At 47.3% G+C, this 14,079-nt stretch overlaps 1 protein-coding gene across 3 annotated transcripts; it reads right to left on the minus strand.

Moving 5' to 3' along the window:
- Positions 1–237: 237 nt before the first annotated feature.
- Positions 238–13,606, minus strand: LOC122369457 (mediator of RNA polymerase II transcription subunit 12-like). 3 transcript variants are annotated; one of them, XM_043344229.1, is made up of 7 exons: positions 13,537–13,603; positions 12,643–13,186; positions 5,627–6,133; positions 4,975–5,542; positions 2,456–2,640; positions 1,878–2,043; positions 238–1,149 (listed from the first exon to the last, which is right to left on the minus strand). In XM_043344229.1, exons 2-7 carry the CDS (start codon positions 13,125–13,127, stop codon positions 748–750), a joined length of 2,313 nt encoding a protein of 770 aa, XP_043200164.1. In that variant the 5' UTR covers positions 13,128–13,186; positions 13,537–13,603; the 3' UTR covers positions 238–747. The 3 variants fall into 3 exon arrangements, with proteins under 3 accessions (XP_043200164.1, XP_043200162.1, XP_043200163.1); XM_043344227.1 differs by having other exon boundaries at positions 4,975–6,133; positions 13,537–13,606; XM_043344228.1 differs by having other exon boundaries at positions 4,975–6,133; positions 13,551–13,581.
- Positions 13,607–14,079: the final 473 nt, after the last annotated feature.

A 14,079-nucleotide genomic window follows, 5' to 3' on the forward strand; every position in this document is an offset into this window, starting at 1 on the left:
ATGTTTGAACGCTTGAAACCAGGAAAAGACTGCAAAAGCGCGGCTAATGCGAGCCGACATACGCTGATAGGGCGTGTTGACGATCAATCTTTTGAGACAGGTGAGCTCACAGTACAGTCTTTTGAGACAGGCGAGGTCAAAGACCAGTTTTTGAGACATGTGAGGTCATATACCTACCTACCAGTCTTCTTAGACAGATAAGGTCAAAGAACAGTCTATTATGACAGGTGAAGGTTATTCACTTTTTAATTCGTTTATTGCACATTGAATAAAAGTATCGCTATGCCTTGAATATTTGATGATGCAGTCTCAGCTCACGAATTCATTTGAATATGCTTAGCATAGGTATAGATATACATCATTTGTCGCACAAATACACTTACACAATACACAGCTACCATACTGCACGTATGGCCCACTGTATTTTGGCATCCTCTCAATTTAGTCGAGTCTCCTTATAACAATTTCGACAATGTTTCACTGAGCGCCCCACCACTCATGACGGTAATGCTACATAAGTACATTCATACTTTCTGTCCACCATCCATCAAATACTAGCTGAGAAGTGAAGTCTTGTCATCCTTTTGTTCATTGACGGATCTAACCATGCGCAGAATCACACGCTCATGAGGGACCACCATACCTCATCCAAAATTGCGTCAATTACAAACTCTGCGGGATAATTTAACGTTGATAATCCTCCTCAGATTTATCAAATGTTTCTGACGAAGTTCCCCACCTAAACCTTCACTGTGCGGCGCCCGTCACGCTCCTGATGATATTATCGAGCGTCACAGAGCGAATGGCCGACTCGATGGTCGCTCTACACATGGGACACTTGTTCCCGCTGCTCCTCCGCGCCTGGCGCAGACACCTCTCACAGAACGTGTGGCCACATCCGAGACCAATGGGCCTGTTGAACAACTCCAGACAGATGGGACACCGCAGCTCTTCAGACAAACCACTAGACAGAGGTGTAACACCTGCGGTGTCTTCGCGCTTTGATTCTGCGACCTCCTCGGATTTGCTGAGGTCGTCGATCGATTTGTTTTTCTCTCGGAGCTTTTTCGGCTTGCTGAGGTCGCCAGTGGATTTCCAGCGGGGGATGGCGCCGTTTTGAGCCGTGCTGGCTGCCCCGGCACTGAAGAACTGAGATAAAAGTCGGAGAGGAGGGATGTTTGATCAGAAATTGACGGCGATGATATGCTCAAAAGCGACAGGTGCTTCAAAACATGAAGTGGAATGGAATAGCGTACTTATATCAGCAGTAAGAATAGCGATAAGCCAATGCAATTTTGTTTAACGTTCTCTATAACTATATTTACGTTTTACGTTATAGTATATCCCGCGCACCGCGCGAGGGGGGGGGGGCGGATATCCACCCTGTCCTTTTTCTCGAGATCTCACGGGGACAGGTATCCGTCCCTCCCTGTCGGTGCGAAGTTGGCACAGACTCCATCGGTGCGAGGGACATACCAATCAAGAATACTTTACAACTCATATCAATAGCTGCCTAATTTCATGGCAGGTATTTATTCAAAATCAGTGTCCTTTTCGGCCATTGAATTAAGTACTTAAAAAGCTTGGTGTACCTAATACGTTTTCTCTATGTATTCACCTATCCAACACACAAAACTACAATGTCGTCTTCTAATATTCAGCCTTACACCATGCCAATACAATTACAAAGACTGTGTCCCCTCCCCTGTCACCAAATAATCTCCTGAGCCGTCTCCTCGCGCCCGGTACAGTAGGTGTACAAAATAAGTCCTCTTCGCATGCAGGCAGGTGGCGCCCGAGTAGCGCTCAGGCGCTAACTGCCCACTGGTGACCCGCACACGACGGGGACTTATTTTGCAGACCATCCGTGTACGTACCATCCGTGTCCTCTGTGTTGTCTCCCTCTCACGGAGGATCCTCAGGAGCTCCTGGTCGCTCAGGTGGGTGAGACGGTGTCTGGTGAGCACTCCTTTGTTGTGAGAAGTGTGCAGCTTGTGACCGGCCTTGCAGTACCGCCTCTCACACGTGCCGATTACAAACTGCCTGCAGGTGTAAGCAAAGTGAGTGTTTTTTACATTATATTGGCACAGAGTTTGGATAGATACAAAAGCCGTTTTCACGACGCCTGTCTGGTACACATTTGGTTCACATTTGTTGCATATTTGGTCAAATTAAGTTCATTGTGTTTCTTAGTAGCTATCAGCTTGGTTTACACTAGTTGTTTATATGCCTATTTTTCACATTATCAGGCATCATTTTCATTTATTTTATTATAATTTTGTAATTATGAAATAAATTGTAATAATCTATGGAAACATATATACTTCAATTTATATAAAAGGACGTGTTAAAATATGTATTATACGTGCACTGAGGCTAGTTATTTTGTATCGACTCCATAAGCCATTTCCCGAAATTAAACGGTTGTGTTTAGACAGATGGCCATTGCTCATACCTGCAGATGTGTACTCTGTTGCAGTCGAGCTGTTCGCAGTGCCCCCAGCTGTGTCTGTAGCACACCTCCAGGTTCTTTATGTACACGCTCTCATCCAGCTCATCAGAATGTTGAAGAGCACGCCGCAGTCGCTGAAAGTTTACCACCTCTTCGGCATTCTCCAGATTGTGAAGGCCAAGAACCGTCTGAAATTAGTCACACGGCAATTACTCCAGGTCAATGAACAACTCCAGGATGCTACCATTACTAGGATTTGTCGATGAGACTGTCAGAACTACTTCCGCGACAACTGAATGTGACAGAAAAGGAACGCTGCACGTCAGGTATACGAGCAATACGCAACTTGTAAAGTATATGCGCATGCAAAGAAAAATATGCGTAAATATCTATTCAACAGTAACTTGATGTTCAATAGCGATCTTTTCATGGGAAAAGAAATGCAGTGAAGTAGCTTGCCATTCAATGTCTTAACCCTCGCCCGCACATGGGGGGGGGGGGGGGGTGGTGGTGGTTGCCACCCCCCCAGGTAGTCTTTCTGCTCTGCACTCAGCGAGGGTTAAGGTCATGTCATGACCTAAATGGCCAATTCTCAACATCTTGCGTTGGCTATGGGCCTTGTGAGCTTTTGACACCTTGATTTGGGCCTTTTTTGCACGTCTTACCTCCCACCTATCATGAAACATGTTGTTCGACGATGTACAGATGTCAAGGTCAAGGTCAAGGTCAACCTAGGTCATCTAAGATAATTGCGTTTTAGGCAAGCGAAATTTACTTTTTGTTAAGTTTTTTGACTGCATTTTTGGTAAAAGCTTCTCAGATCATGATTTCATGTAATATGGACACATAAACAATCGGTGCAAACATCAGTATACACACAGACACACACAGACATACAAACACATATAATTGACCTTGACCTAACTTGACCTGAAATGACCTCAGCAGCAAAAACCTGGTCGGGTAGTGTGACAAAGAGGTTCTAGCTGGCTTGGCACCAGAAAACGGCATCGTCATCGGTATATGATAAGCAGCGCACTTGATATCCAACGGTGACCAAAAACAGCAACATTTTTTAGTTTGACCTGACCTGGAAGGTCAACGACTGACCTGAGAAGGTAAAACTGGGTATCATTGGATTCGTCTCTTCCCAAAGAATCTTTTTGGTCTTTACCGCTAAGCTCTATCTCCAACAGGAACGAAATGGCGCGGGGGGGTGGCAACCCCCCCCCCCCCATGTGCGTTCTAGGATGGGAAAATGGCATGTGCGGGCGAGGGTTAACACTTTAACCCGCGCGGGGCTGGGGGGGGGGTAAATTTTACCCCCCCTCGCGAATTTTTGCGATATCTCAAAAACGGCGGCGCGCAGCGCCGCCAAACTTTCAGTACCTTTTCTTACATCAATTTGCCACGTTCCCTGAAAATTTTAGCGAAATCCGTCGGAAAATTTTTGAGAAATTGACGTTTTAGTGACGTCATGTTCGCCATTTTCGCCTCAAAAACGGCAAAAGTTCAAACGCCGCTACCATCTTCATTTTTAAAGGAATCAAGACGTAACAAAAAAGGTTATACGTAATTTTACTTTGTCTATCAAATGGCTATCTCGGTTTTTTGAAAATTTTGGATTTTGGCCTAAATTTTTTCAAAAAACTGACTTTTTTGGGAAAATCATTATAAAATCCAAAATTTTGAGTCTATCAAAAAAACCGGAATATATGTCAGAGAAGTGGTCTATGTGCACCTACATACCAAATTTTAGAAGAATCGGTTCAAAAATGTGGGAGTTATTCAAAATTTTATGACGTCACGACACACAATTTTTTTGAAAAACGACTTTTTTGGAAGTTCTAGACCTCGTACGGAAACAAAAATAGCACCATTCGATTCGCCGTGAAAAACTGCATCAGATAGACACCTTTTTAGGCCTTAACAACCAACTTCAAAATTTGACCTCACTTGACCTGACCTTGACCTGACCTCGACCTGAAATTCATCCAGAGGTGGTCCATATCACTTATTGAGTGTGCCTATTGAATTCTATGAGTAAAATGACCCATAAAACATGTGTCGCACATGCCCTTTTCTATATTTTGTTTTTTGGTGACCTGACCTGACCTGACCTGACCTTGACCTTGACCTCTGAATGATATTGTATGCAACGAATCTTGTCTTGGTAGCCTAAGAAGACGTTTTGGGCGATCAGTCTCAGTCCATGACTCCATTCTTCGGCAACTACGGTGCAAGGCCGATACTGTAGAAACTTGCAATTTGTACCCTTGACCTGACCTTGACCTTGACCTCAAACTTTAAATTAAGTACATGTTTTTAGTAGTTCGTGATGAGAGCTTTCGATTGGCGTTTGAATTTTCCAAATCGGACCATTAGTTCGGGAGATAACAGGGGGGGTAAAATTTACCCCCCCCCCAGCCCCGCGCGTTCGGCTGGAGACCCCAGCCCCGCGCGGGTTAACAACAGTTTTAACAAGAGTGCCACTGCCGTCGAATGTAATGGCTCTCCCTCACCTGGTTGTGCACTGTGGTCAGCGTGTGGCCGTTGCGACATCCCACGCCATGCCTGCAGATGTTGGCCAGAAACAGACGGCAGACGTGAAGGCGTCGACAGTCGCTGTCGTTGCAGCCGCCGGGGCGCGAGTTGTGGCGACGACAGACCGACGGCATCGTCACGTCGGTAGGTTCGGGTACATCCTGAGGTCCGCGCACATCCCGGGGTCCGGGCACATCCCGGGGTGATCGATCTGCGTGCGAGTCAGACTTGCGAGCCGCTTCCTGGACATACGCTGCTTGCGTTGTCACCATTGACTGCTGCTCTTCAAGCAGCAATCTTTCTCGTGTTCTTTCGGCATCTGCAAGGACACGACGTTGCTCTTCTTCTTGCTGAGCTCTCCGTTGTCGATCTTCAAGTCTCTCTCGCTCTTTTTCAGCATTTTCCCTCTTTCGGTGCTCCTCCTCTGCCTCTTTTCTTCTGCGTGCATTCTCAATCAACAATCTCTCTCGCTCTCTTTCAGCATTTTCCTTCTTTCGGCGCTCCTCCTCTTCCTCTTTTCTTCTGCGTGCATTCTCAATCAACAATCTCTCTCGCTCTCTTTCAGCATTTTCCTTCTTTCGGCGCTCCTCCTCTTCCTCTTTTCTTCTGCGTGCATTCTCAATCAACAATCTCTCGCGCTCTCTTTCAACCTCAGCAAATTGGCGGCGCTGCCGTTCTTGTAGCGTCCTTAGATTTCTTTGTCTACATTCATCTTCAAGCCGCAGTCTTTGTTGTTCTTGAGCAGCTTCAAGCTCTTTCTTTGCGCGCTCTTCTGCAGTCGTGTGACTGGGCCCTTCTTCCGAGTTCTGCTGGTTGTTTCTCATTCCAAAGTCAAATCTGGTTGATTCTGGATGCGCGACTGCAACGTATGGGCGCGCCGTTAGGACTCTTGGATAGAGTTGCTGCTGTGGTGCTTGCCGTACCTCGACCTGTTCAAATATGTCAACTCGGTGCCAGTTGCAAGCTTCCGCCTGTTGAAGTCTTCTGGCCTCCGCCTCGTTAGCTTTGCGCTGAGCCTGTTCAGCTTGGATCGCATCATAGATGCGTCTCTGTTCTTCTATAACGGCGGCGGTGGCGGCGGCGCCGATAGCTGTGTCCCAGGGGTCGGCTTTCCCATTGTCTTTCAAGTTTTGCTGGCTGAAAGAGAGGTACGATTGAAATCATAGTCTCATCCAGCTCAGATGGCCTGCACGCCTCACGGGGGATACTTTTTGAAAAAAAAAAACTACCTAATGGCCGTTTTCACGACGGAACTTTCGCAGAGGAACTTATTTGATACCTAAAAAGTACCTACCCTTAGAGGCCTTAACATCCCTCAAACTGAAATATTTTATGTTCAAAATAATTTTAGAAGTTTAAATCCGGGCATTTTTTGCCCTCAAATCACTTATTTATTTACAAACACAGCAATTTTTGGTTCTAGTAGCCCACCTTTCGACTATGAGGTATTAAATCAGCGTGGCAACTTGCTCCCTCTTTGCTCCCTCGGGTATCTAATTCCGGAATTCTTAAAAACAAGGAAAGTATATATCGAGTTCTCTTTTATACCTATTCAGTTATGTTTTAATGGTGATTAAAATATGACAAATTTTTTAATTACATTTCATATAAGAAAACACGCAAAACAATGAAACAAAAATAACTACGGCAGATAATTACCTTCAGGTATCTAATTCCGACCAATCAGCACCTCAGTAGGATATGACGTCATACAAGAATGGTGGTGAGGGCCGTTTGCAGTCCCGGCCGGTAGGTCACGTGACCGCCGGGCGCCTCGGGTCACGCGGCGGTCGGGAGTCGGACGCGGGGCGTGGTCGCGGGCGGACGCGCGGGGCATCATGCTTTGCTTTGCTTGCTTTGTCAACTTCATATAACTTACTATCGCATTCGTGTGAAAGCCAAACACTGCTCAGTGCCCTTAGAAATTGAGTTTTGGAAAGCTCAAGTTCCTATAGCTCCTCAGGTCGGCAACAGTTGAAGCCTCATCTGAACCCATGTGAAAAAAAACGAGGGTAAGGAACCTTGTGTTGCTTTTTCTTTTACCGTCATAATTATCTCAAACCATCACAATTTTGAGCTGCCACATTGTCTGCTTCACTACATTCGTGTAAAACTTGGGTGAAGGCTGGTGGCTCAAAGAAAGGTGAAGATATTTCTTTAAGTGCCTAATCCGTGAAATTGAAATATCCCGGCTTTACAAATCTACACTTTTCATTTTCTCCACGATACATTTTTAAAAATTGTTTAAATTTCATCTACATTTGTTAAAATCGGGGCTTTGGTTTTGTGTAAACTAGATCATAAAGTTTACTATAGTTTTGTGTAACCTGATGGCTGAAGAAAATAGTAATTTTGCTAAAATGATGTGCGGAAATTTGTTGCTTTCCAAATCAAATTACTCATACCTATATTTCATTCAAAATTAGGAGGCATTATTACTGTTTTTTCTTGTAACATGAACTGAGTTTGGGTACGGTGCTCCGGAAACGTTGTGGAACTTTAAGCTAGCTAGAGCAGTTTCCATAAAAATTGTTAAGATAGTTGACATGGCTTGTTGACAACTCTTTTGCTGTTTCTAAAAAAGTGAAAAGAAATATTTTCCTGCATTAAGCACACAAGGCATGTTATTCTCATAAGCTATCGAATGTGTGTGTGTTTTTTTAAGCTGTTTTTTTAAGCTTTTAAGCTGTAACTTCAGTTACTTCACTTTAGAACATATTGCCCAGAATGCGTCACTGATCATGAGCTGGTATATCATATCATATGTAGCAAATACATAAATGAGAATAGTGTGTCATGAATTTTTGTGCATGCTTCTGGATCATCTGTAATTACATCAAAGGCTCAGCTCAAGAGTGTCCTGCCGACCAGCTTATGCCCAACCCTTTCTGTCCGCAGAACGTCGCCTGCGACTCCCGCACGCCGTTTGCCCCGGCCGTCCGTACTGGTCTTCGCGCTGCGAGCCGCGCTGGAGTTCGCGGCGGCGTCGTGGAGCTCCCATCGGGACGGCGTGTGATGCCCGCGTCGAGCTTATAAGCCGTGAGCTTCGATTGGCGGCTCACGCGGTCACCAGCTGTATGTACAGCCTCGGCCCCGACGACCCCGCTAATGGCCGAGACCGGCATACCCCCGGCATGGGTCCGCTGTCCGGCGCAGCGCTGGCCGCCCGCATGCTATGCTACTTTTGGCTGTATCGCTGCCCAGCGGGAGCGCGCTCCACGCTGCGGAAGAGGTACACGTTGCGACCCGACTGAGGACTGCAACCGGATGGTGACACGTCGGCCTCTGCGCCCTGGCCGGGGCAGGCGTGACCGACGTCACAGTGGAGGAACGCCCAAACAAGACCAGCCCACCGTCGGAGCAGCATGGAAATATCATGTTCTGCCTGGACGTCGGACCCGGCGGCCGCCCGCCGCAGTGCACCTGCACACGTGCGGAGAGGGGCGCTGGAGGCTACTCTGGAGCTTCTGCCATTCCGCGGCGCCACTGCTGGCAAAACGGCGGCGATTGAGGCGGTTGGGAACAGCTGCAGCAATGGTGATGGCGGTGATGGCGACATGGCGGTTTGGGACTTCATCTCAGCGCGGCCGCCGCCCAGGCGCCGCTGCGCCCGGCTGCTCAGCCACCTACCGGATGGCGGGGTGGCCCTTACGGCCCTCACGCCCGTTCGGTCTGCGGCCACGTTGTGGGGTGGCGGTCGCGGGGTTAGCGGCGTTGGACTTCGTCCTTTATCCAGACTGCACCGTACCATCTGAACGGATGGATCTGCCAAGAAAGATGACATCCAAGGCGGCTATGAGGCGATCACAAAGCTTCACCAAGAGCTTCTCCTTCATGGGGCCGGCCGGCCGTTAAGTCGCAACACCGGCTGCCGAGTGCCAACAGCTGCGTGCGCTGGCGCCGACGCGTTGTGGGCCGCGCTGCTGACGCCCAAGCTGCGATATCAACCATCTATGAAAAAGTGGCAGCGGTGGCGACTTGTCAGTTGTTAACGTGCCTTAACAGACGTTGCGAATAGCCCGCGTTGGAATCGCATGGTTGGGAACACAACGCAAGTAAAAATGGGCTTCCTTGATGAACCTACTTTTTAAGCATTGTAGCCTTTGTAATTTTGGATGTTTTGCTGTAGATATTATTTTCTACATATATACTATATAGGCACTCACGTGCTTTAAATCGCGCAATGCAATTGAACCATGGTAAAGACAATGATAAATAAACTGAGAGCTGACATGCCCCATGCTTTGTGTGTGTATGTGTGTGTGTTTTTTTTTTGTTGTTTTTTTGGCGAGTCGATAAAAGTGGTTTTGGACACTGGATGAGTTTTTAGGGGTGTGGTGAGGGGGGATGTAATTCCACAGACCTTCTGTCAGATTCACTAATGCAGTAGGTCTGTGCGGTGTTTAGTTATCGGAGCATTCTTTGAAAGTCGTGAATAGGGCCACCGAGTACCTAAAGCCGTGATATTCCCCCACAAAAACTTATTTAAATAACCGGGGATAGGTACATGAGCAGAGTAAATGCTATTACGAACGCCTATCACAATGCTGAGCGAATAGGAAAATCCATAGATGGAGAATTGTGCCGCGTTACGGGTGCTCGGACGCAGCCAATCCACCGTTACCCCAGCGGTGACCTTGACCCGCATCGTCTGTCTCGGCTCCAAAGCCAAACAGGCGTGGAATTGGGAGCGTTCGAGCACTCATGGTCCAGCGCAATTCTCCACCTAAATCCATTCCTGATACACATTTGCTTGCTCATAGTCATGTAACCCCGGTAAATTCACCCAACTTTCATATTGGTCGCTCCATAGACAGATGGCCACAGAGATCAACTTAAAAGGCCATTGTTGCATTCATTTAGTGGAGATCATTAAAGAGCCGTGACAGGCCACAAGTCGCGTGACATCATACGTGTAACGACCAATGACGTCGGCCTGCAAAACCCAATGGAAGCGGCTAGCAGCGTGCAATAAAACAGGGCGCTGCTTTCTAAATGTCTGTCGTGCGCCATAAATGAATATATTCTTTGTAGCCTGGCAACTCAGTATCTTTTTTTAACTATTGTACTAGTATTTCATAATTTCATAATTTTATAATTGTGCTTACGCTTTATGTTGATATTAGTGATAAATCCTTAGATAAAGTAAATCGATGTGATATTTAATAGAAAAATAGCAAACTAACGCACCATTCATTCGAAAGCTGGGGAACCTACTAAAAAGAACTACTAAAATTCCTGAGGAACTAAAGGATCAAATGGGGATTAAATAGATGCCTACTATTCCGTCGTGAAAACGGCCATTCTGTTCCATATCAGTATCACGCTTGCGGCCGAAGTGCCCTGCTGAAGCAGTGCGCGATTTCTGCATATACAGCTCTTACATTCAAAGACGCAATGCAAAATACTGGAGAGAGCGAACTGCTGAAGAAACTCCGACCGCAAGCTTGGTATGTAACAGACATTAGCCCTCGCGGGCCCGGGGGGCGTTTTTCGCCCCCCCCCACCCTTGGCGAATATTTGCGATAGCTCCCGAACGCTTAGGGATAGGAAAGCGAAACTTGCAGTACCTTTTTTCAATCAATTTGACATCTTCTGAAGTAAAAAATTTGGACCTAGCCCCCTTGATGACGTCACAGGGTCGATTTTTCTAGACCCCTGCACGGCAAACTTTGGCGTCACAGACGCAAACTTCAAATAGCTGCTAAAAATATAGTTTTAGAGATAAAGACAAACTACGAGCATGGTTGTGTAGCGTTTAACCTAGAGAAAAATAGAAAAATAGCTTTGGTGACCTGAGGTCAGAGGTAAGGTCAACGACCCCGAAATGTGGTTTTCGTTTTTCGCAAATAACTTCGACACAAATGGTCCTAGAGCTTCGGCAGCGGTACCATCGCATTCGCCTTGTCAAGCCGCGTCGAATGATATATATTTTGTTTGGAAAAGGTCAAGTTTTATGTTGACCTCATGTGACCTCGAATGACCTTTGGTTGACCTTGACACATGAAAGGTCGCCTATGATGGATTTGTACCCGCTGATCACGAATCTGGCATCTATTTTCTTCTAAGCCTTCATTTAGAGCTTCCGGATGGCAAAATTGTCTTATTCATTATTACTTACTCGAATCAGTGAAATAGCCTCTAGCAAGGATACTCTTCTGTGACCTTGACCTATGAGCAGCCTTGTATCGTAAGATGAACCACAAATAGGGAACTGATAAGCCTCAAAACATTTCAAAACATCTTGAAAGTTATTACGCAAGATGTACGAAAAAGTGCAAAGTTTGAGGTCAATTTTGAGCGTGACCTTGACTTTAACCTTTGATTTTGAGCACAGTTTCGGAATCCTCAGATTCTCTTCTTTCTTTTGAAACCCAATTTTGCTGGTTTGATGCATCCTGCGGTCCTCTAGAACGCTTACTTTGAGATCACTACACATGTGCCGGTTTTTGCCTTTGACCTTGACCTCTGACCTTGAAAATTGACCTGAGGTCAAAAATTGTATGTGCTTTAGAATCATCTCGTAAGGACCTTTCGTTTGGTATCGCTTTTATTTCCGTAACTCCCTTATTTACGGAGTTAGACAGGGGGGCGAAAAACGCCCCTCCCCGCGGGCTGCGGTGGTTGGGATTACCCCCGCGCCCGGCCGGGTTAGTACGTACGTATGTACAGTGGCCGCAGCAAATCCTGATCGCCATTCGGTCGAAAAATGTTTTTTTATAATTCAAGTTGACCGTGCACGGCCGCCTAGACAGACTTGGTTCCGATGACGTAAAGGGTCGGAGTTCATGACCATGCCCCCCGGGCCCGATGACCCCCCCCCCCTCCACTTGACAGCTGCTCTGCACGCCATCATGACAAAGCGATGGCTTTGGGTGCTTGACATCTGTTCGTAACCTACCCCTAAATCTACAACATCTGTATCTGTTTTTAGGGCCTTGCCTGTACCTACCTAACTCAGCTGGATATCACAAAAACAGCAGGAAATTCGCTGGGATAAGCATGAGAACGAAAAAATTGCCGTTCAACATGCTTCGATTGGATACGACTTGTTGAGCTTCAGCTGATTTACATATAACTAGTTGTGGCGGGCCTCGACAGGCACTGAGCCTTCAGGTGGTCCTAGTGGGAGGGCCTCGGCCTTCTCATGAGGGGACGGGTGAACCCGTTTGTCTCATGCAAACAGGAGCAGTTGCCAGTTGTACAGAAAAGTGAACCCTATATACGTCGTACTGCACAAGCCCAGATGGTCAGTGCTGTGAGACGACATTTTTGAACGAGACTGAGAACGAGACAGTCCGAAAAACTCTGTGTGGGCTGCGCTGACATTAGTCGCGTTTACATAGCATTTTTGACGAGGCCTCTAGCTCGTTTATTTTGCGATAATTTCGATGCAGTGGTCTTCAACTATTTAGAGGAGACCATTTTATAATTTGTAAAGCACCATTGGCATTTTTTGCAACATCATAGACGGAAATATAAGCTTGCAAGAAACCCTAATATAAACGCGTCTGTTGATACGACGGAGAAGTGGAATGGTACTGAACTATTGACGCAAGTCGCGTGCAGAAGACGGTCTTACAGATTGCATCATTAGGTTCAAAGTCCGTTTATATTCAATTTGCTCGCTAATAGCGTATTCTCACCTGCAGCTTTGGGACGAGTTGGAGTATACGGGTGAAAGTTTCAGGGTCGATGGGCCACTCTGGGCCGATGAACCGCTCTGGGCCGATGAACCGCTCTGGGCCGATGGACCGCTCTGGGCTGATGGACCGCTCTGGGCCGATGGACCGCTCTGGGCCGATGTACCACTCTGGGCCGATGGACCGTTCCGGACCGATGGACCGCTCCGGACCGATGGACCGTTCTGGGCAGATGGACCGTTCTGGGCCGATGGACCGCTCTGGGCCGATGGACCACTCTGGGACGATGGACCGCTCCGGACCGATGGACCGCTCTGGGCCGATGGACCGCTCCAGGCCGATGGACCGCTCTGGGCCGATGGACCGCTCCGGACCGATGGACCACTCCGGGACGATGGACCGCTCCGGGACGATGGACCACTCCGGGCCAAGTGTCTTCTCCGGGCCGAGGGACCATCACTGCTTTCCAGTGTGATGTGGTTCCCCATGGCGGACTGGACTGGGGCCGCGGGGGCGGTGACCCAGCCGGCCCCGTGGGTAGAGCAGCCTGGGGAGAGAGAGAGAGAGAGAGAGAGAGAGAGAGAGAGAGAGAGAGAGAGAGAGAGAGAGAGAGAGAGAGAGAGAGAGAGAGAGAGAGAGAGAGAGAGAGAGAGAGAGAGAGAGAGAGAGAGAGAGAGAGAGAGAGAGAGAGAGAGAGAGAGAGAGAGAGAGAGAGAGAGAGAATCTAAAACCCAAACATCACCAATATCACATTGCATCAAGACCATAAGAGCATACAGCACACTACATCAAACCGTACACACACAACACAGATCACATCACTCCAAACAAATCACACACGTGACACCGCGATCACTGGGTAAAAATCCGTCTCGTAGATGTTGCTGTATTTGTTACCTGACTTCTCTCACACTGGCTAGCTGTCCGAAAAGCTTCACGCAAGTGGTCAGTGTCACTGCCTAACAGGGGCAGACTATCAGACTCCTTATCGTTCAGCACATGAACCAGGTGGCTCATGACGGGATCGTATCGAGTGGAGAGTGGTTGCAAAGTGCAGTTGATAATTGATACAAGGTCGTGGCAAAGTCGCTAAAGGGTATCCCGAATGTTAGCCTTCAGGTACTGGCCATGGTTTTCGTGAATAATTTTAAATCAGCTTAAAATTCGCCGTCGGAATTTTGCATGAACATTTGTAACAGTCGTCCTCAAGCAGTGGCATTTGTTTTCAAATCCGTTCAGTGACCCTTCATGAGCTCACTGCTCACAAGAAAGGTAAAGGGAAGGTGGGGGCCAGATCAAAGGTCAGACATGAAAATGTCGCTGAATCGGGTCGGTTGTAAAACTCTGTTTCAGGATTAAAGGAAATGGCCATGTATTATCTGAAACATAGCTTATTGTCGTCGGGGAATGGATGGCTACAACATGCTGATCATGTAAAAA

The sequence above is a fragment of the Amphibalanus amphitrite genome, unplaced genomic scaffold, assembly GCF_019059575.1.
Source record: "Amphibalanus amphitrite isolate SeventyFive unplaced genomic scaffold, NRLGWU_Aamphi_draft 001037F_arrow, whole genome shotgun sequence".
Taxonomy (NCBI): domain Eukaryota; kingdom Metazoa; phylum Arthropoda; class Thecostraca; order Balanomorpha; family Balanidae; genus Amphibalanus; species Amphibalanus amphitrite.